The sequence below is a fragment of the Saprolegnia parasitica genome (genome assembly GCF_000151545.1).
Source record: "Saprolegnia parasitica CBS 223.65 unplaced genomic scaffold supercont2.43, whole genome shotgun sequence".
Lineage (NCBI taxonomy): Eukaryota > Oomycota > Saprolegniomycetes > Saprolegniales > Saprolegniaceae > Saprolegnia > Saprolegnia parasitica.
Genome location: NW_012156437.1, coordinates 236296 through 258170, shown reverse-complemented (window position 1 = coordinate 258170; position 21875 = coordinate 236296). Strand labels below are relative to the sequence as shown.

General features: G+C 59.6%; 4 protein-coding genes across 4 annotated transcripts; 2 read left to right on the top strand and 2 right to left on the bottom strand.

Annotated features, from left to right (window-relative positions):
* Positions 1–311: 311 nt before the first annotated feature.
* Positions 312–1136, top strand: SPRG_20685 (hypothetical protein; the record flags this gene model as incomplete). Its single annotated transcript, XM_012348394.1, has 1 exon — positions 312–1136. The coding sequence occupies one exon, from the start codon at positions 312–314 to the stop codon at positions 1134–1136; it is 825 nt and encodes a 274-aa protein (XP_012203784.1).
* A 1360-nt stretch (positions 1137–2496) lies between these two features.
* SPRG_20684 (hypothetical protein) lies at positions 2497–3324 on the bottom strand (the record flags this gene model as incomplete). Its single annotated transcript, XM_012348393.1, has 1 exon — positions 2497–3324. One exon carries the CDS (start codon positions 3322–3324, stop codon positions 2497–2499), a length of 828 nt encoding a protein of 275 aa, XP_012203783.1.
* A 6050-nt stretch (positions 3325–9374) lies between these two features.
* SPRG_20682 (hypothetical protein) lies at positions 9375–11087 on the bottom strand (the record flags this gene model as incomplete). Its single annotated transcript, XM_012348392.1, has 1 exon — positions 9375–11087. The coding sequence occupies one exon, from the start codon at positions 11085–11087 to the stop codon at positions 9375–9377; it is 1713 nt and encodes a 570-aa protein (XP_012203782.1).
* A 1122-nt stretch (positions 11088–12209) lies between these two features.
* Positions 12210–14521, top strand: SPRG_20681 (hypothetical protein; the record flags this gene model as incomplete). The annotated part of the gene is made up of 3 exons (XM_012348391.1): positions 12210–12257; positions 12304–13322; positions 13369–14521. 3 exons carry the CDS (start codon positions 12210–12212, stop codon positions 14519–14521), a joined length of 2220 nt encoding a protein of 739 aa, XP_012203781.1.
* Between the last annotated feature and the right edge of the window lie 7354 nt (positions 14522–21875).

The window sequence follows — 21875 nt, the reverse complement described above, 5'->3', positions numbered from 1 at the left end:
CATTCGAAACGATTATAGATGAGAGACTGTCGCTACGACCATCCACAGCTCCCATAAAGTTTGTTTGCTACCTACGTTCGCCGTCCACAGGCTACTCCGATGTGAGCGCCTCGAAATAACCAACTCAGAATCTTACAAATGGGAGCAAATTCTGGAATCGTGAAGTGCTACTAGGTGTAGGGTTTACCTCGTCCATGCGGCTGATCAGCCGCACAGGATGCCGAGCGATGCCACTCTGTCTAACCAGACCAGAACCCGCTTTGAAGCACCAGCTAGCGACTCCACCTCACTTACTTTTCAATTTGAGCACCATGGTCCAAGCCGCCTCTGTCTTTGCCCTCGCCGCCGTCGCCGCCGTCCAGGCCGCCCCCATCGTCCACTACATCAAGGGCGACCACCAGTCGACGAACACGATTGAAATCGTCGGTGGTGGCGAGGCCGCGATTGGCAAGCACCTCTACGTCTCGGGTCTCCGCGACGTCGCCACGGGCCCCAACTACTGCGGTGGCGCCGTCATCTCGCCGACGACGATCCTCACGGCCGGCCACTGCGCCGAAGGTGACTGGATCGAGTACGTCTCGATCGGCTCGCACTACCTCAGCGGCTCCAAGGACGGCGAGCGCATCAAGGTCAAGAAGATCGTGCACCACCCCAAGTTCGACATGGACACGATGGTCTACGACTTTGCGATCCTCGAGCTCGCCAACGCGACGACCGTGACGCCGATTGAGGTTCTCTTCGACGAGAAGGACGCGGCCGGTGCTCCCGGTGTCCTCGGCATGGCCCGTGGCTGGGGCACGACCTCGTCGGGTGGCTCGCAGTCGAACGTGCTCAAGGAGGTCGGCCTCAAGCTCTGGTCCAACAAGGACTGCCAGGCCGCTTTCGACAAGCTCAACGAGCCGGGTTTGACCCCCGTGGACGTCACGATGATCTGCGCCGGTGGCGTCAAGGGCGAGGACACGTGCCAGGGCGACTCGGGTGGCCCGCTCACGGTCACCAAGAACGGCAAGGACGTGCTTGTCGGTCTCACGAGCTGGGGCCTTGGCTGCGCCGAGGCCGGTCTCCCGGGTGTGTACGCGCGCCTCTCGTACGCCAAGGACTTCATTGAGCCGTACCTCCCCAAGCCGGCTTGCTAAGCAGCGTGGACCCTTGTGCCGTCGTCGTATGTGTGTGGGCCGCCACGGCCGAATTGAGGCGAGCTAGTTAGTTTTTACCAAGTCGTTTTCAATACAATAGCATTTCCAATGCACAAGACTCTTGTCGATTTGACCACAACCAGTAGTTGCAGATATAACGAGGTGCTCTTGCCAAGAAGAGTTGACAGTATGCACTCGACCCTCTCGCGGTATCGCTTTGAGCGTTTTTCCCGAGTTGAGCCCAATCGACATCGTTGGTGGAGACTCTAACGTCACGCTACACGACTCGCTGGACTCCATCGCTGCGTCCGCTGCCTCTCAAAGCCTCAGCAACCCACGAACGCGGTTGGACCAGGGCATGCTGCAACCGGACCAAAGACTATGGTCAGGTGGAGTAGTTTCTCGCGGCTCGTGTGAAGCTGTGTTTTTCGACAAGCAAGCGCGTCATCTTCAGCCGTTGCCTAAACCGCAGTTCCCGTTGTAGTCGCCCCACTTCAACAACAACCAGCACCATATATGAACGTGTTTCGCGTTATCTTCGTTGTTACAAAGAGTTCGACTAGCAATCTCCTTCATCTTCATTCGCTCGCCGGGCCGTGGCTGCGCAGGCGGCGGCGCGGGGCAACCAGCACCAATCACATCAATTGCTTGCATTCCATAAAGAATTGATCGACACTCGCATCACCACAGAGCACCCGAACAAGACCTTCTCAAGCAGAACCAGGGGCGACTGCTGCACCTACTCTTGGCAGAGGCCGATAGGTGTTTGCACCGACAATGGCAGATCCCGGTTGCCCGATCCATGCGGTCGAACGTCATCTTCGTTGCCATGGAGCCTCTCATGCTGCACAATCGTAGGTTTGGCGCATCAAGTTGCAGAGTGGCGACAACACCACAAAACGCTACCAGTTGAATCGCCAAGGACGGCGCAGCGGTTTCTTCAACGAGCCGTCGCCGTAGTACATGGCCGATCTCACACCGTGGGCTTGCCACATGACGCCACTCGGCATGCGCCAAGCAGAACGCAAGTAGCAAGCAAGAACTTAATGCATAATAATGACTCACTTCAACAACAGCACCGTTGGCTTGCAACCACCGCGTCTTTCGCCCGAGAGGCATGCCGCACGTGGCGGCTGCCATTTGCTCTCAACCATGCTGTACCTCGATCAATTGTGATCAAAGACGCGTCAAGCGACGTGTCTTTTGCCCATGATGATATTCTCTCCCCTAGCTCTTAACAACTCTTCCTCTATTCTCAGCACTCATACGCTGAGAGCTGCTTTCATACACCGACGGCATCAATACCAAATTGATAACATAAAATCATCACAAAATTGCAGTTACGTCGACATGCTGTCACCTAACCTTCGCAAGCCGGCTTGGGGAGGTACGGCGCAAGAAACTCCTTGGCGTACGAAAGGCGCGCGTACACACCCGGGAGACCGGCCTGGGCGCAGCCGAGGCCCCAGCTCGTGAGACCGACGAGCACGTCCTTGCCGTTCTTGGTGACCGTGAGCGGGCCACCCGAGTCACCCTGGCACGTGTCCTCGCCCTGGACGCCGCCGGCGCAGATCATCGCGACATCGATGGGAGGTACCGACGGATTGTTGAGCTTGTCGAAAGCGGCCCGGCAGTCCGTGTTGGACCAGAGCTTGAGGCCGACCTCCTTGAGCACGTTCGACTGCGAGCCACCCGACGAGGTCGTGCCCCAGCCACGGGCCATGCCGAGGACACCGGGAGCACCGGCCGCGTCCTTCTCGTCAAAGAGAACCTCAATCGGCGTCACGGTCGTCGCGTTGGCGAGCTCGAGGATCGCAAAGTCGTAGACCATCGTGTCATAGTTGAACTTGGGGTGTAGCACGATCTTCTTGACCTGGATGCGCTCGCCGTCCTTGGAGCCGCTGAGGTAATGCGAGCCAATCGAGACGTACTTGATCCAGTCGCCGTAGGCGCAGTGGCCGGCCGTGAGGATCGTCGTCGGCGAGATGACGGCGCCACCGCAGTAGTTGGGGCCCGTGGCGACTTCGCGGAGACCCGAGACGTACAGGTGCTTGCCGATCTCGGCTTCCTTGCCGCCGACGATTTCAATGCCTTCGGTCTGCTTGGTTTTGTGTTGTACCTTGAGGTACGAGATGGGCGCCGCGATGGCTGCCGAGGCGAGGAGCGCGAGAGACGTGATGCGGACCATACTGAGACGATTTGAAAGTGAGAATACCATTGACATCGACACACAGGAGTTTTTAAACATGACATGAAGCTAGAGCGGTGTCCAGTAAACATTGCCCACACACAATCTTACATTATTACGAATTATATATTACTGTATTATGAGGCCTGCTGTTACTGCACACTGATCGCGCTCGGCAAGTCGACTGGTGCAGACTCCAACGCTATTTCTTCAGCAAAATAGCCTACCCAATGCAAACACCAAGATTACTTGAACGAAGCAAACGCCTATCGATCCCTGATTGAAATTAAAATGAAACATCCAATGAATCAAACGAATCACAGCACATTCGAGCACATCGCTGACGATCTTGGTTACCAACACGGCGTAGCAAGTGAGAACGGATTTTGCACGGGGTCGGTGTGGCACACTGTGGTTCCGGTACATGACGGCAATGGAACATGTGGTGTTGAAGATCTTTCATCTCTCGTGAAGCTCCGGACTCGCTGGGGTCCGCGGGCTGCACGCGCGTGCTTGAATGTGAAAAGGGTTGTGATTATCTGAGTTACTAGGCTTGACTATGGCGAGCGGGCGCGCTGATTGGTCGGATGGGCTGACTGTGCGTGTCTTGTGGGGTACCGGGGCAGACTGGACCGTCACCAAGTGCCTGTGCCCCGGGGCATCGGGGTACTTGCCCGCCAGGCGTCGTTTAGTGTCGTCGTCGCATGCTTCGTGCCCCGGGGCATGATGGAGCCTGGAGCCTTGCTGTCCTCCAGCGTCATTTCCGAGCGCGTTCCTCGATCCGTTTCTGGGCTCTCACGACATTGCCCACGGCGGCCGTTTGGGGCCGTCGGAGAAGTGGGAGTTGTTCGGGCTCGGACGCGGTTGCGTGGCAAAAGCTGGCTGCGCGCCAGCTGTGCGCCCACTAACCTTGTCTGTCTCGAGGCTTCGCTGCGCCCGGCCATGGCCTGCGAGGTTCAACCTCGTCGCGGCCTGCCGTGCAAGAACGAGTACGGCACTTGCCCAAGCCTTGGCAAGTGGCGCGACACCGAGCTCTGACCGTAGCTGGCCTAGTAACTTCGTTCATCGGCCTACTCCGCCGAAGCGGGTAGGCCGTCACGCAAGTCGTCGAGATAGACTTGCGTGACTTCGTCAACATGGCTTACCTTGCTGACGAACCGTGTAATCATGTCTTCGGGCACTTCTTGCTCACTCACGCGACGTTGGACGCCGTCATCGCATCGGACACGCCATCTTTGCTCGCGGGCGCTGCGTGGATGATGTTGGAGGACTTCGACGACGCGCCAGTTGTGGCGTCGGTTGCGTACGAGCTGTGCACGGTCGAGCAGCGCGTCCATAGGGGCAAACCAGTCAACGCCGGAGACGTCCGCGTCGTCGGTCGGCACCGTCGGCGAGACCGTTTCGTCTGTGAACGGGCGCATACGATTGGCATGCACGGCCGAGGGCAAAACGCCTCCCGTGGGGATGCCCAGTCGGTACGTGACTCCCGTCCGGGACAGCACCCGCAGCGGCCCCTTCCATGCGCTCCGGAGCTTGCGAGCTGGCAGCTTGCCGTCGGGGTCGGCCCCGATAGGCACGAGTAGCCACACGAGGTCACCGATGACGTAATTCCCGGCCGCCGCGCCGCCCGCCTTCGTCCACTCGGCATTCTTGGCGTCGATCGCGGCCCGGTTGCGTTCGCGTGCCGCCTCATCGGCCGTGCGGATCTCGTCAGCCATTTCAACCGACCGCGGGAGGATGGCTCGGACAAAGTCGGCGCAATCGGCGTACTCGGTCGTCGCGCCACGATGCAGCATCCGCTCAGTCGGCGTGAAGAGTTCCCGACCGAAGAACGCAAATGCTGGCGCGTAGCCCGTGGCGCTGTGGATGCTGCGGTTGTAGGCTGCGTTGATGGCGCCGAGATGCTCGTCCCAGTCGTCGGTTGCCAAGATCATGGCGCGGAGCCGTTCCTTGATCACGCGGTTGACACGTTCCACGATCGAGTTGGCTTGGGGTCGGTATGCCGTCGTCGGATTGTGCTTGATGTTGAACATGTCGTAGAGGCAGTTGCTCACTTTGCTGACAAACGCCTTGCCACGGTCCGACGTAAGTGCGCGCGGCGCGCCGAACGGCTGGATAACGTGCTTGTGGAGAGCCCGGGCCGTCGTTCGTGCACTGACGTCGGGGACTGGAATGCACCATATCGGGTGAAGAGGTCTGTAACCACGAGGATGTGCTTGTTGCCCTTGGTCGTCTCTCGAGAAGGCAAGTCAGCGTGGTCCACTGCGAGTGCATCCATCGGGGCGTAGCCCATTCTTGTACGCCCGCTCTTCGCCTTCGTCAAATGCCGTGGGTGCTTCGCGGATTGGCACCGCACGCACGCGGCGACATACCGACTCACGTCGCCGTGCATGCCGGGCCAGAAGGCGACACTCCGGAGCTTGTCGTACGTTTCTTGCTGTCCTCCGTGCGACTCATCGAGGCCCGCGTGAGCTTCTGCCATGATCGGTGCTCGCAGGGTTGAGGGAATCACCGATACTGGTCGGGCTGCCGTAGCCTTGCGTTGACTCGGCCCGTAATACACCAGCTTGCAGAGCACACCGTCTTCCATGCAGTACTCGCTCACGTCCTGCCGGTCGGGTTTCGATGGCGTCACGTCGTCCGTGTCTTCGAGGATGGCAATGAAACGCGCCATCCAGGGTGTGCCCAGTTGCGCTGCCCGCAACCGTTGTCGTCTTTCAGCGGCGAGACCGTCGTCGTGCTCGTCGTCGAGTCGAGCGGAGGCGACCGTTGGCTCTGGACCATCGTTGGTCATGTACTGAGGTGCGTTGGCCCACGGTGGCGCGACGTGATTGGCTAGTATCCATGAGTGCACGTCGGCCGGGCGAAGCTGCGTCGTCGCTCGGATGCCTCGCGTGGCCTCGTCCTCGTCAGCGTCCATGAACCAGTTGGCCACAAAGTCGGCCGCCTGGTTGTGCTCGCGGGGTATGTGGTGCACGACCCACGCATCAAAGCTGGCGAGTACGCGTTGGATCGCTGCGATACGCTTCCGGAGCTCTTCGTTCTGCGGCCGGTACACCTTGTGGATAAGGTTGCACAGAAGAAGCGAGTCGCTGAACGTGACGACAACCCGAGCTCCGCGACTCTGCGCCGCGTGTAAAGCCGCTTCGAGTCCTGCTGCCTCCTGCTGATTGACCGTGACGTCTCCTTGGCCTCGCCGGCCGTCGACATGGAGGAGCTCATTCTTGCGTCCGTCCCAGATACAGAAACCATAGCCGCTCACGGCTCCGCCGCGGTTGGCTCCGTCGCTCGCGAGGATCAGCGCGTCCTTCTCCATGCATGGCCATTCGAACGCCGGTGCTCGTAGCGTGACCGTCGCGTCGAGTCGTGGTTCACGGCCGAGGAGGAGCTCGGCTGGGTAGTGTTGTCGTGTACGACACATGTTCACGTGCAGGTTGAACTGGGCCATCTCGGCTTGCCACTTGCCCAAGCGCCCGCAGAGCGCGAGGCTGCTCACGGCCCAGGACAAGTTGGCTTCCGTCGTGAGCACGTTGACCCTTCCGGGGTCGAGCAGGTGTCGCCACTGACGCAGGCCGAGTCGTACGGCTTGCATCGTCTTCTCGACGCGTGTGTAGCGGAGCTCGTGCTCGGTGAGTCGAGTGCTCGCAAAGCCAAGCGGGCGTTCCGTGCCGTCATGCGTCTGCGACAGTACGCACCCGATGAACTCAAAGTCGGCCGCCACCGTCAAGTTGTATTCCTTCGACTCGTCGGGTGCGCATATCGAGTTGATCTTGTTGGCCATCTCGATGAGCCGGGCAACCGCTGTCTTGCCCTCCTCATCGAGCGAGAACGGCGTCTTGTTCACCGACGCGTAGAGTGGCGCGGCAGCCGTGGCGAACCCGGGCATGAACCGGCGGTAATACGAGATGCGGCCAAGGAACTCGCGAAGCTCGTCACTGGATCGAATCGCGGGCGTCCTGATAATCGTCTTGATGAGGGTCTCCTTCGGGCGAACCACACCGTTGCCCTCAAGGACATGGCCGAGGTATTCCACGCGCGACGCGTTCCAGATGCACTTCTCCTTGCGTAGCGTCCAGCCGCCCGCGTGCATGAGTTCGAGGGCAGCTTCGACGTGTTCATGGTGTTTTGACGGATCGACCGAGTGCACGATGACGTCATCAATGTACACCTCGACAAAAAGGCCCAAGTACTTGCGCAGCGTGTGGACCATAAAACCTTGCATCGCGCCCGCCGAGGTGACGCCGCCCATCAACATGCCGGTGGGGCGGTACATGCCGTCCTCCGTGATGAAAACGAAGCGGAAACCATCGGACTGCGGGACTTGCCAGAACGACGAGGCGGAGTCGAAGACCGTGAAGCGGCTCGACTTGGCCACGCGGTCGATCACGTCCGGGATTCGAGGGATTGCATGCGCCGTGACGACGGTCTGTGCGTTGATTCGTCGGAGGTCGTTCACGAGCCGCCACTTGCTCGGGTCCTCGTAGTCGATCGTGTCACCCTTGGGGAGGATGAAGGCGGGGTGTGCCCACTCGCTTTCTTCCACCCGTTCGACAATCCCGTCGCGCTCCATCTGCCGCACGATTTCGTTGGTGAGCCGTCGCTTCTTTGGCCCCATCGCGTAGTAGGATTGGCACACCGGCTCGCCGACGACTTGGACGTGATGCTCGTAGACGGGGGTCTGCCGTATTGGCTCTCCTTTTCGCGCAAACATGTTGGCATATCGTTCTTGAAGCTCCGTGACCCACGGGGCTGCTTCTTCGACGTTGCTTGCTGCGACGACGACCATCCCGGCGTCCGCCACCTCAATTTCGTTTGGGCTTGGGTCCTGCGCGGCTCCCGACGAGGCGAGCTGGAGGGTGATCTCGTCGCGCAGTGAGATCATAGACACGCCGTGCGTCAACACGAAGTCCATGCCCAGGATGCCATCGCGGGTGAGTCCTGGACATACCACGAACGGCTGCACGAACGTCGACTGGCCGAGTTGGATCGTGACGAGGCATTGGCCGAGTACAGCGAGATGGCCGCCGCCAACGCCCTTGATACCGCGCGGGAAAGGCGTAAGCGTTGGTGACCCGAGTAGCCAGTGATGATTCTCGCTGAGCAGAGAGACCATCGCACCGGTGTCGAAAAGCAGCTTGGACGGCTCGCCATCGCACACCGCCGGTACAAGCAGTTGTGGATATCCAGACTCGACGAGTTCGCACCGCTCAAAGTGCACGCGATGGACTTCGAGATCACCAGGCACAATCGTGTGGACCGTCGGCGCACCGGACTCGACATCTGCTGCGCGCCATCGTCGATAATGGTGCTGCCACTTCCCGGCGTCGCGTCCCACCGCTGACCACTCCGGGTACGCGATGACGGCGCGTCCGGCCCGCCGACCCATCGTGTCCGCAGTACCCATGTCGCCGACCTCTTGGACGTCGCCCACGTTGTCGATCTCTTCCGGTGCGAGAACGGTGGCGAGTGTCTGGAGGATGTCATCCCCGGCCACTGTGTTGGGACTCCGTCCGGATCCTCCGATGGCGAGACGGTGTCGTCTTCCCGGCTCGCCGCTGCCGGCACCTCGACCGGGATTGGCTCCTCTTCGCTGCACTCCTCGGACCGTGTTTCCGAGAGTGGTGTGCGCCCTTCGTCGTCCTCGTCACGCGCTGTGGCAAGCGCCGTATCCGTGGACGGGGTTCTTCCTTCGTCGTCCTCGTCACGCGCTGTAGCAAGCGCCGTATCCGTGGACGAGTTCCTTCCTTCGTTGTGCCCGGTGCGCGCTGTGGCTAGCGCCGCGTCCGAGGATTGTCTTCTGTCGTATTGCTGCGTGGTGATGTTGTCGTTCACCCACGCATCTTCTGCTCCCATTGGGTTGAGCGGCTCGCTCGCCCCTTGCGCCCCTCGCCCTTGCGTCCGTCCGTTCCCTCCTTCTGCTGCTTCGTGGAGAACGGTTGGTCGCAAACGCGTGGGGCGCAACATTACTTTCATTTCGACGTCACTAGTGGTCGTGCTGGCCACTGGCTGGTCGTGAGCTCCCGTATCCTTCTTGACCGCTGCCTTCGCTCTTAGGCGCGGTCTTCCCGAAAAACCGGCGTCGGCGTCGGGGTAGTGGCTTCCGGGGATGACGTGCCGGCCATGTCGTCCGTGGACTGCGCCGTCTGGGCCCGCGTCATGGTCTCGGCATACCGACGCGCGTTCTTGAGGACGTAGCAATCATCCGACGTGTGTCCAATGTGCGCCCCGTGAAAATCACACGACGCGAGGTGCTGGGCTTGTGGGCAGTTTTGGCGGTAATGTCCGGGTTCGCCACACACGTGACAGCCCTGCCCCGTGCGACCGGGAGTGGACGGCGCGGGCGATGGCGCGGGTGTCGCTGCCGGCATCTGGTTACCGTGCGACGGGGGCCCACCAGTCCGCGCGGCGGTGACCTGGAGGTTCTCATCGGTCGGTACGGTCGCCTGGGCGACGCGATACGACTTGGACCGCGTATTCTTGGCCTTTCGTGCATGCGCGTCGGCTGACGCCATCAGCCGCTTGGCCTTGTGCTCGAACTCGTCCCACGACAACGAGTCCTCGCTGATCTGCCACAGTGCAGCGTGGAGCTGTCGATCAACCACGCCTTGTACCACGATCCGCATCTTGCGCTCTTCGTCCGTTTGTTGGCCGGCCACGGCGGCCCATAGCGCCACCCGCATGACGTACTCGGTGAAGCGCTCGTTGTCCTTTTGCGTGACCTTCTCGTACATGGACTCGCGGTACGTCTTGTCACCGATGTACTCCGTGTAGAACGCGTCGACGAGTGTGCCCCAGTTCTTCTCGGTCATCGTCGCTGGGACGAACTTCTTCGTGCTCATGAGGTGGAACACCCACGCACGCTCCTTCGAGCCGAGTGCGTCGATAAACATCGTCACGCGCATGGCCACCGAGCCATGACCATGGAGAGCCATGCCTTCGACGCTCCGGACGTGAACGGCAGGGGCGAGTTTGTCGTCTTCCTTGTGGATGAACGTCGGCACCTTCGAGAGACGAAAGGCTGCAAGGCTGGACTTGGGGCTTGTCGGGCTCGTGGTCTTTTGGACGGGTGGGGGGTTCTCGGCTCGTGCCACGAGTCCTTCCAGAGCACGGCTAATCGACCGTAACGTGACCGCCCACTCCGGGTCGCCAGCTTCGGGTGGCGTCAGTGGCGCACCTTCCTTGGGCGCGGGCAGCAGCTGCGGCGTCGGCGGCTCGGGCACCGGCTGCGGCGTTGGCGTCTCGGTCTTGCGCTCGTGCTCCTTCAGTTGCATCCGTTCGAACGTGCGCAAGACTTCGGCCGAGCTCATCCACGACTTGTGCTGGTCGGCCATCGTCATCATCGCCATGGTCGTTGGGCTCGGCACAAACGCCTCGAGGTCGTCGTCTTGGGGGCCCCGTTGTAGACCGGCGTCCGTCCGTGCCTTCCGTGCGATAAAGGCCGTCGAGCGGCAGTCAAACTCGACGTAAGCGTCCTCGGCCGTTTTTCTCGGGAACGCTGTTTGCCACGCCGTGCCCGCGATCGCCATGAGGATGGTCGCGCACTGGTTCCGGTGCGGGATGTTGGTGTACACGACCGGCCCGCTGGTCTTCTGGGCCATTGGGAAGCCTTGCGCGTGAGCGAGGGACTTTTGCGCGACTGCCCAGTGGTCTGGCTCCGCGAGAAGGGCCCACATCTTGGCCAGCGCTCGCTTGCCCGGCTCGGCTGCGCGCTCCGTCTTCGTGAGGGCGGCATAGGCCGCCACGGCCGTCTCGGGTTCGTTCATGTTGCTCGGGGTACGAGGGGTCTTCGTACCCTGCTTCTCCACCAATCTCGTGAAGCTCCGGACTCGCTGGGATCCGCGGGCTGCACGCGTGTGCTTGAATGTGAAAAGGGTTGTGATTATCTGAGTTATTAGGCTTGACTATGGCGAGCGGGCGCGCTGATTGGTCGGATGGGCTGACTGTGCGTGTCTTGCGGGGTACCGGGGCAGACTGGACCGTCACCAAGTGCCTGTGCCCCGGGGCATCGGGGTACTTGCCCGCCAGGCGTCGTTTAGTGTCGTCGTCGCATGCTTCGTGCCCCGGGGCATGATGGAGCCTGGAGCCTTGCTGTCCTCCAGCGTCATTTCCGAGCGCGTTCCTCGATCCGTTTCTGGACTCTCACGACAAATTTATGTTAACGTGTTCCGCGTTATCTTTCTTACAAAGAGTTCGCATACGTTGTGCTACGCCTGAATGCATGGGCGTTGGCATCAGCACTTGGTCGTTGGGAGTGAGCTGCGCACGGAGAGATCCATCCCGTGGTGGACCCCACTCGCTGAGGGATAGCTCGCGCGAGGTCGTACGCAGGCGATATTCCCCAATAAAGACCAAACTAATACTTGGGACAACAACCATAGTGTTGTCCGGGAATTGGCCATATTAGCCTGACTAGACTACATCCCGTCCATATTGTGTCCGTCATGTCAGCGATGGGCGAGGCGGGTCAACTTCCTAAATGTAATAACTGCAAGGATGATCCGTCACGTCAGGATTAAAAAGTTTTTGGCGTTGAAGGGTCAATTGACACTGGGAACTGGCTTGAGCTCGCTTGCTCTGTGCTTGGATCTTGGATCTCGTGGCGTGTGTGCTTCTAGATCTTGGACTTCTAGATCGCTCGGCCTTGCGCGAAAAATCTCGTCCACTCCTTGCGAAATCGCCGTGTCGAGCGAGCTGTTTAAACACGTTAACCATTCACAAACGTCGTTTAACCTGTTTAAACGTGCTTGAAGCACACCACTTTGCACCGCATGGCAATTTTCAAGATGTCAAGATCGTGTTGGGTGTGGTGGCTGGCGACGACCGTGGTCGCGGCCGTGGCGGTGCAGGTCGACCTTGCCTTCCCGACGCACGACGCTGTGAGCGCCATGCAGAGCCTCGTGGCGCGCCGCCTCGGCCTCCCATACGTCTCGCAGGTACATAGCCATCTCCTCGACGCTCGCTGCTAACGTGCGTCGCTAGCTCGCGTTTGAGGTCGTGCCATTGGGCGACAACGGCCTCGACGTGGCGACCATCGACATGCAAGACGGTCGCATCCATATCTCGGGCTCGAGCGCCACCGCGATGGGCTACGCGCTCCATTCGTACTTGAAAGACGTCGTCCACACGCAGGTCAACTGGGACAACCACGCGCTGCGGCTGCCGCCCGTGCTGCCGCCCGTGCCATCGCGCACGACGCTGGCCAAGGCGTCCAAGGTCACGTACTACCTCAACATTTGCACGCACTCGTACTCGATGTGGGCGTGGGACTGGACGCAGTGGGAGACGCACGTCGACTGGATGGTCCTCAACGGCATCAACATGCCGCTCGCGATCACGGGCCAAGAAAAGACGTGGCAAGAGACGTTCAAACACTTTAATGTCTCGTCACAAGGCCTTGATCGGTTCCTTGGCGGCGCGGCCTATCTCGCGTGGGAGCGCATGGGCAACATCCGCGGCGACTGGAGCCCGCTCGGTCGCCTGCCGCAGCACTTTATCGACGCCCAGCACGCGCTGCAGCTGAAGCTTCTCAGCCGGTACCGTGAATTTGGCATGCTGCCGGCGCTGCCAGCGTTTGCCGGCCATGTCCCGGACGAGATGCGCACCTTGTACCCATCGGCGAGCATGCGGCAGTCGGACCAGTGGGCCGGCTTTGACCGCAACTACACGTGCGTGTACATGCTCGACCCGACCGACCCGCTCTACCGCGCGGTCGGCAAGGCCTTTTTGACGACGCAGCAAACGCTCTACGGCGGCTACACGTCGTCGCTGTACTCTGCGGATACATACAACGAGCTCTTGCCGCACACGTCGGACCACGCGTATCTCCGCGCCTCGTCCAACGCGGTCATCGAGTCGATGCTGGCGGTCGACCCGAACGCTGTCTGGCTCATGCAAGCGTGGCTCTTCATCTCGATGCGCGATTACTGGACGCAGGACAAGGTGCAAGCGTACCTCGACGGTGTCCCAAACCACCGCATGCTCGTGCTGGATCTCTACAGGTGTGCTCTCTTTTCCATGTGGATGAGAGATGAGAATGCTCTGTAGTGAGGAAGCTCCGTTCTACGCGCCCACCAAAAACTACTATGGGAAGGACTGGGTCTTCTGCGTCTTGCACACCTTTGGCGGCAACCTCGGGCTGCACGGCAACCTCCCACACCTCGCATCGGCGCCTATTGCAGCGAAAGCGCAGAGCCATGGGACCATGGTCGGTCTCGGGCTCACGATGGAGGGCATTTTCCAAAACTACGTCGTGTACGACCTCAGCCTCGACATGAACTGGCAGTCGACGCCGCTGAACGTGTCGAGCTACGTGGCACGGTACGTGCGTAGCCGGTACCACGTGGCGTCGCCGCACGCGCAAGCCGCCTGGACGTCGCTGACCGCTGCCGTCTACTCCGGTCGTGACAAGCACAACAACCTCATGACGTTCCGACCTCGCTTCAACATGCTCGCGTACCGCCCCGTGCTGCACCATTTGAAAGTGCGGGGCGAGCCGGTGCGCGACGCGTGGCGCCAGCTGCTCGACGCCGCGACGGCCACGCCCGGGCTCGCGACCACCGACGCCTTCACCCACGACCTCGTCGACGTGGCCCGGCAAGGTCTGAGTGACCTCATGAGCACGTACTACGAGACGTTTCTCGACCTGTACCACGCGCCAACGACGACGACGGTCCCGGTGCTGCGAGCCCAGGCCAATGCGATTCTGACCTTGATGTGGGACTGCGACCGGGTCCTGGCGACACACCCAGACTTCCTCCTCGGCCGCTGGATTGCGGACGCCAAGCGGCTCCAGGCATCGGGCGACGCGGCGTACTTTGAGTTTGAAGCGCGCGTGCAAATCACGACATGGAGCCTCAACGACATTCTCAACGACTATGCGCGGAAAGAGTGGGCCGGTGTCGTTGGCGACTACTACCTTGGGCGGTGGCATCTCTGGCTCCAGGCAGTCGTCGCTGCATTCGCTGCCAAACGTCCGGTCGACGACGCCGCGATAAACGACCTCCTGCGTGCCTTTGAGCACAAGTGGCTCTACGACACTAAAGTCTACCCGACGCACGGAGTCGATGATCCGGTCGCGGTCGCTGCCGAGCTCTGGACCAAGTACTATGCGGGCGCCCTTGCAACGACCAAAACGACAGAGACGGTGTGGTCGGACGACTCGGTGACGAGCTCGTGGCCCGCGCTGACCGACATGTAGGCTGCTGTTGATCGTAACAAGCACGAGTCATGCGAACGTGGTCAAGTGTGGGCAAATGGAAAGAGGGGGAGCTAGCAGGCATGTGTGTGTATGCGAAGCGTTGCCTGATTACCGCGTTCACTGGTCGACAGCACTGAGGGAGTGGGATCCACCACGGGATCGATCTCCCCATATTACTAGTACGCATCTCACTCCCAACGACCAAGCGCTGGTGCCAACTCCCTCGCATTCAGACGTAGCGCTACGCACGCAAAGTCTTGATTAACGATAACGTTCATTCATATTGGTTGACAGAGAAGTCCACCGTCGCTAGGATTGGCGCGCGTTCGCACGTAATCGGGAAGCTGGGTGATTTCAGTCAAGTACGCATACCGCACTTAGAAGAGGTATGTTTACAAGAAGATGGTACGACTTAGGTACGCGGCCGCACCTACACGAAATTTTGAAAACGCACTTTGCGGGCATCGATTCGCACGATAGGACTGGCTTCGACCATGGATATGCGGCAGGCCGGATATGCGGTGTAGTTTGTTCAAATGGCTTGAGCTCTAGCAAATCGGTTGGCGGCTGGGTCATTTCCCACATGTCCTTTTCCATCTGGTACAAGGTTGACACTCCTATTTAATACATTTGGATGGCGAAGCGCGTGCAACGAGCGGCGACGCCGTGGCCACTGCCGTCGATCGTACTACAGGTGGCTCGCTTCTTGTCTCTGCCTGAAGATGTCATCGCCTTTCTTCACGCAGTACCGTCCTACGCTCGCGACGCGCCTCTGAACGCCTTGCTGACGCTCTTGGCCGCGCGGCCCGAGCTGTGGCCGTTCGCAAGTGCCTATGCCTTACGCGAGATGCAGCGCGCGACCGTGGTCGAAGCGCTTCCCGCTCTGTGCAATATCTACGCGCATCAAGGTGATGCTGCCGACTTTCGCCTCCGCACGCCGCTGCCGCCGATAGCCGACGTCCACGTGTACGCGACGGACGTTTACAACCTCGGTGCGGCCTACGGCCAATGGGTCCGCAACATTGTCAGCTTGTACACGCTGTTGGGCAGCGATACGTCGCCGCTGGATGTGCCGCGGCTGCAACCAGTGCTTGCTACGTGCCCGAAGCTCCAGACGCTCAAGATCAATTTTGCCACTGCCGTCGATCAAGCCCAGATGGACGGCCTCCTGACCGCCGTCGTCGCCTCGTGTCCGCTCCTCTCCAAAGTGCGCTTCCGGGCGGCGCCGTTCGTTCTCGAGAGCTGCGAGAGCCTCGTCAATTGGGTGACGCTGCACGGGTTGCGAGAAATCGCTTCTAGAGAGGATCCGCTAGAAATGAAAGAAAAGCTCACTAGACTGTAATCTTTGCCTGGTGTCCATGATGGTGCAATTTATGGCCTTGATAGATACTACCCCTAGGCAGTCTCCGGAAGACACCAGTTGTGTAAAAACAACAACCAAACACGGGGTTGTAAAAATCCGTGCCGTGTACAAAAGCACTTTCAAGATGCTTTTACGCGTCTCGTGGATGTGTACTTCATTCACCCATAGCGCATCTCGATGACAACGACTGACGACGCCACGCCTCTTGCCGCCGTGGTGCCGCGCCGCGCGACAGCGCTCCGCAAAGGTCAGTGCCAGCACGCAGGCTGCACCAAGGCAGCCATGCGCTTCGACACGAAATGCATCGGCCACGGCGGCGGCCCCAAGTGCACCGTACCCGGTTGCGGCATGGCGGTGGCCTGCAACAATCGCTGCAAGCGCCACGGTGGCGGCGCGCGCTGCACGGTCGACGGCTGCGACAAGGCGAGCCAGTGCCGCGGGCGTTGCGTCGCGCACGGAGGCGGCGCCATCTGCAAGTTTGCGGGCGGGTGCCTCAAAAGACCCAGCGCGGCGGCGTCTTTTGCGCGCGCCACGGCGGGTTTCTCTACTGCAAAGCGCATGGGTGCTCCAAGAAAGGCCGCGGCGCCGGCTTGTGCGACGAACACCGACCGCGCTGCTGCATTCCCAACTGCAAACGACTGGCCAAAGTGCAGCAGCTGTGCACAAAGCACTATAATCTGCAGTCGTTGCACGTCGAGACACCACCCGACGCGAGCCGAGCGCTCGTCTAAACCAGACCTGCGTTTAAACCATCAACACAATCCCGTCTTTCTTCAGTAAACCTAACCGCACAGTTTATCGTTCCATCAACACGACAGTACTAGAGTACTGGCAGGAGGTATCGTGCGAAGAAATCAAGCTGTCTTTGGCAACTGCCGGAAGCGTGGCGGCCCAACGACACTTGTAGGCTCAACGACGATAACTATTATTCGTCTACTCTTTTAGCGGTTATTGGTGGTTTGGCTCTGTGTCAGTGCTATAGAGAAACATGCAGCGTTCTGCATTTGAGCTTACAGCCAAGTCCGCCGTGATGATGAATGCGAAGAAATGTCCTAGTAAACTCTACATGGAAATGCAATTGCTCGTTCGGACCCATTCAGATCCATGGGGACTCGTACGGTCGTCCTATGAGACCCAGTAGTGGAGACTGATGTCCATCAATGTAAAATGTCTTTGTGCCCTCGGACATCCTTGACCGTGTCGAGCCATGGCGGCAGCGCATGAATGATCGTTTGAAGCTGGTTGCCTGGCAGCGTCGAGGTCGCGAGGTCCAGTTGGACGAGCGGCGATCGAGTTGCAAGGCATGCGAGGACGCCAGTGACCGCGTCGTCGGTCAAGGTCGCCGAGCGCAAACCGAGGTACCGGAGCTCTGGCAACGGCGGCAAATTCGCGATCTTGATCGCATCCAGCTTGAGCTTGCGTAGCGTGCGCGGCAAGGCGGCCATGATCAACGCCATTTTGCACGTGACCCACAGGCGGAACGGTAGTTTCCGAAGCGCGACCGCTGCTAGTTTGCTGCCGAGCGTGGGTACATCGTATGTGTCGTCGTCCAGTCCGATCATGAGGTTGCGGAGGTGTCGGGGCAGCGGTGGCGCCGACGGATCCAATATCGCTTGCAGCGTCATCGATGCTTCAATGAGCTTGATCGTATGCAACGATGTCGACGAGAGCAAGGTGTGTGCCAAGGCCTTGGCAGCGGCTGCGGCAAAGTCGATGCGCGGGAGCTTCAACTTGCGAGCATTCCGGATTTCGTGCGAGCCAATGAAGAAAAGACCCACAGCTCTCCAAGTCGAAGGGAATGTCGGTGGAGAGTACGAGGCAGCAGAGGTGCTGGCACGCCGCCATGATCGCCGTCAGGACGTCATCCCACTGCGCTTGATCGATGTCACATTTCCACGCGACAATGAGCGTCTCGAGCTAGCTTGGGACACGCTGCGAGCTCGCATTGCAGGCGTCGACCGTCGAGCTCGTCGTCCGTGACGATGATTTCGAGGTCGACAATGTTGGCGACCCAGTGGTCAAAGGTCGCTTTGAGATCGCAATTGTTGTCGACGCCAGCGCGGACGTCGATCGTGGATGGCAGCCGCAACGCCGCGTGGCAGAGGGCCATTGCGTCGTGGCCTTCGTCGACCCAGAGGATACGGAGCGCAGGCAGCGCCTTTCGCACCGTCGACGCGTTCATGGTCTCCAAGGTGGCCAGCGACGTGACGGGCCAGGCGTCTCCAGGAGCAGGAGGAGCGCGTCGAGGCCGTCGTCCGGCGCGTCGGCAGGCACCGCTTCGAGGAAGGCCACGACGTCAGTCGTCGCACGCAGGCAGTGGGCGACCTGCAGGACGATCGGCGGCAGCAGCCACGACGTCGTCGCTACCCGCGGTCGCTTGGCTTCCATGCTTGCAAACGCAAGCTTTGCCCGTGTGAAAAACACACGTGTCGGAAATAGCATGTGGGAATTGCAATGTGGGAAATGGCACGTCGGAAAGGCAGTGAGGGAAATCGAGACGACGGTCAGTTCCCTCCCTGTACTCGAGTTGCTACAAGACACGTGTCAGCCCTCGACAATGCTTAGCTCATTGTCATTCAAATATTGTTAACAACGCAGACAAAAGTATCACGGTCCACCCTCGAAGGTGTGATGTTGTGCTGCGACATGACCGAGATGAATTCCAAATGCGATAGTCCCACATCAAACGCGAGGAGATGGAAAGAATTCAAGCGTGGACGCGACGCAATTACGCAAGCGGCATCCAAGGCGTGCAGGTAGGCGAGAAGAGCCAGCCATGCGAGTGGTACATGCCGTGCAAAGTTGCACACTTGGCGAGCTCTTCGTGACGAACTTGGTTCCCGTACTTGTTCTGGAAGCGCAACGCCACCCGCGACGAGGTGCCCAAGGCTGTCACGAGACTCTGGCGCATCGCGGGGTGATTGTCTCCACTGCAAAGCTCCAACTGCACCTGCTGCGTGTTGCGGGTTTGGATCACCACGGCCGCGATGAGCGGCTCGTTTTCATACGTCACCTCGAGGCGCACAGTGCACGCATTTTCTTGGCGACTGAGACAATGCGGCAGAGCGTAGAAGATCATTCGAAGCTGGTCGTCAAGTAAGCCCGACTTGGTGAGATCGAGCCAAAAGAGCGTCGTCGAGGTGGCGAGCCATGCAATGAGATCGGCAACAGCGTCGCTGGTCAAGGTCACATTGCGTAGTTGAAGGTACCCGAGCTGTGGCGGCAGCGGAAAGTCCGTGAGGACCACGCGGTCGAGCTTGCGCGTCCTCAACGTCGGCGGCAAGTCGCCAAGCGACATCTCGCGTACATCACGACAGCAAGGCCAAAGCGTGTGATGGCCGCGAACGCAAGCTTGTTGGTTAGCGACGCTGCATTTCTCGAAATGAGCCCGAAAGTTACGCAGCTGCGGGGTAGCGCCGGCGACGACGGATGACGAAACGCGTTGCGGACGGTTGTCGAGCCCAATGTCACGGGAAAATTCCCTGGATGCTGATGGTTGTCGTGAACTTGGCTCCCGCGCAATACCTCGTCCTGTCGAAGGGATCCGACTTTGGACGCCGATACCGTTTTTCAAATCCTTGCGATCGGTTCCTACTACAACTTGTAGTACACTCAACTCAACTGGGCTTCGAAAGAGCTAGAGCTCTTTTGAAAACCCAGTTGAGTGGATGGCAGAGGTGGGCAAAATGTCCATGTCCAGTCAAAACACGTGTCCATCCAGTCCAAAGCGTGGACTGGATGGACATGGACGGCGGCCTTGAGCCTTGGACTGGACGTGGATGGACAAGAAAAAGTGGGGTGGACAGCTGGTCCAAACGTGTCCATTCGAATTTTCGACAACGTGGTAAATGCCCGTGCTAAATGCCCCTTCAGCTATTAGCTTGGCAGGCAGGCGAGCAGTTTGACATTCTTGAGTGGTGGAGCCACCAGAACCACTTGCCGCATCTCCAACGCGTGGTCCGGACAATCCTCAGCATCCCAGCATCCAGTGCTAAGTCGGAGAGCAACTTCTCTGATGGCGGCAACACGATGACAAAGCTCCGTAACTCCTTGAACCCCAACAGACTCGACGACATCTTGTTCATGAAGTCGTACAGCAAGATCGGCAAGTAGACTGCATAATCCATAAATTTGCATAAATAAAATGTGTACGAACCTTTGATCGAATCCCTGACCTGTGGTATGCCTGTCCCGAATTGTACCACTAGAGTGCTTGACACTTAATGTTTGGACAAGCTCTGGTCCAGACTTCTGGACATGGATGGACGTGGACAGCCTGCCCTGCGTATGGACTGGACACGGATGGACACAGAATTATCCGGATTTTTTGGACGGCCCATGGACCAATAAAACCTGTCCATGCCCACCTCTGGTGGATGCATCGCTTTGCAGTTGTTGATAGATGTATTATTGGCCAATCAGATGCACCCAGCCCGCCTGTCCTATCAGAAAAATTCAAAACCGGTTTGCATCCAGCATGGCCGAGGCCAAGCGCGCCAAAGCGAACGCAGCCCAATGGCTGCTGCCGCCGGTGGTCCTTCAGGTGGCCCACTACCTCGATGACGCCGTCGAAGTCGTAGCCTTCCTCCATGCAGTGCCAGCCGACGCCCGCGACGAGGCCCTCGATGCGCTGGCGTCGCTCCTCACACAAGACAAAGACGACCTGTGGCCGGACACGGAAGTGTCCTCCTTGGCGAAGATGGACGAAGCGACAGTGATCAAGGCGCTGCCAGCGTTCTACAAGCTCTGTATCAACGAGGAGACTCGAGTCGTCGCCTTTTGCAGTCGCACACCGCCTCCGCCGACCGCCTACGTTCAAGCGGTCGTCGACGACCTGCAGGATCTCGCATCCAAGTTTGGCAACTGGGTTCCGAGTGTTGTGCGCCTCGAATTTTGGGTTAAGCACACGCCGCTGGACAGACGCGTCCTTGAGAAGGAGCTTGCACCGTGCACGAAGCTTCAGGAGCTCAACGTCGATTGGGACGATGCCATCGATCAAGCGCAGCTGGACGACGTCATGGCGGCCGTCGCTGCTTCGTGCCCGCGCCTCGCCAATTTGCGCCTCTTTTTCACGACGATTGCGAATTTGCAGTGCTGCAAAAGCCTTCTTGGATGGTTGTCTCAGCCGCGTGCCCGCGTGTTCAAGCTCTACGGAATTGACTTTGCGCCGCGCGCCGCCAAGACCTTGGCACACAAGCTTCTCTCGTCAACGACGCTCCATACGATCAAGCTTCTCGACGCTGCAAACGTCATTAGGGCGTTTTTAGATCCGTGCTCTCCGCCGCTGCCCAATCAACTGCGCAACGTGGGGCTCGGATTCGGGTCCACCCCGGTCGATATACCGACACTTGCAACCAAGCTTTCGCCCACGACCATCCACAGCTTGGATCTTCGCTTCGATGCGTCGCATGATATATCGCCCGTCATGGTCGCCTTGCCGCGGACGTTGAGAAAGCTCAAACTATTGACCGTCAAGATGACGAGCTTCCCGACGCTACCAAAGCTCCAGAAACTCGACCTGTGGGCAGTGGCCTTGACGAGCGATGTCGTAGCAAGTTTGTCGGCGCATCTCGCAGCTTCCGACACGCTCGTCCGGCTCAAACTCGCGAACGCGGACTTGCCCAAAGATCAGCTTCAAAGCATCCTGTACGCACTGCCCCGTGTGCTTAGTCGCCAGAAACAAGCGTGTTACGTGAGCCTCCCCGTGACGATCGAGACCGAGATGCTCGTGGCCAGCGTGATTTTGCAGACGCGCAACACGCAGCTGGTACAGTTGGTGCTTATTGGCGACGCCTCGCTCGACCTGGCAGCGTGCCGACGCCTCTTGACAGCTTTTGGTGCGACATGGCGCATGACACTGGCCATTCCGGGCAATGACGAGCCTCGCGCCGACGTCGAAGAGCTCAAGACCCACGCCAAGTTGCACGGTATCGAGTACTCGAACGAGTGGTTCCACTCGCCAAGCCGTACGCCGTGGCTGCGTAGTCTCAA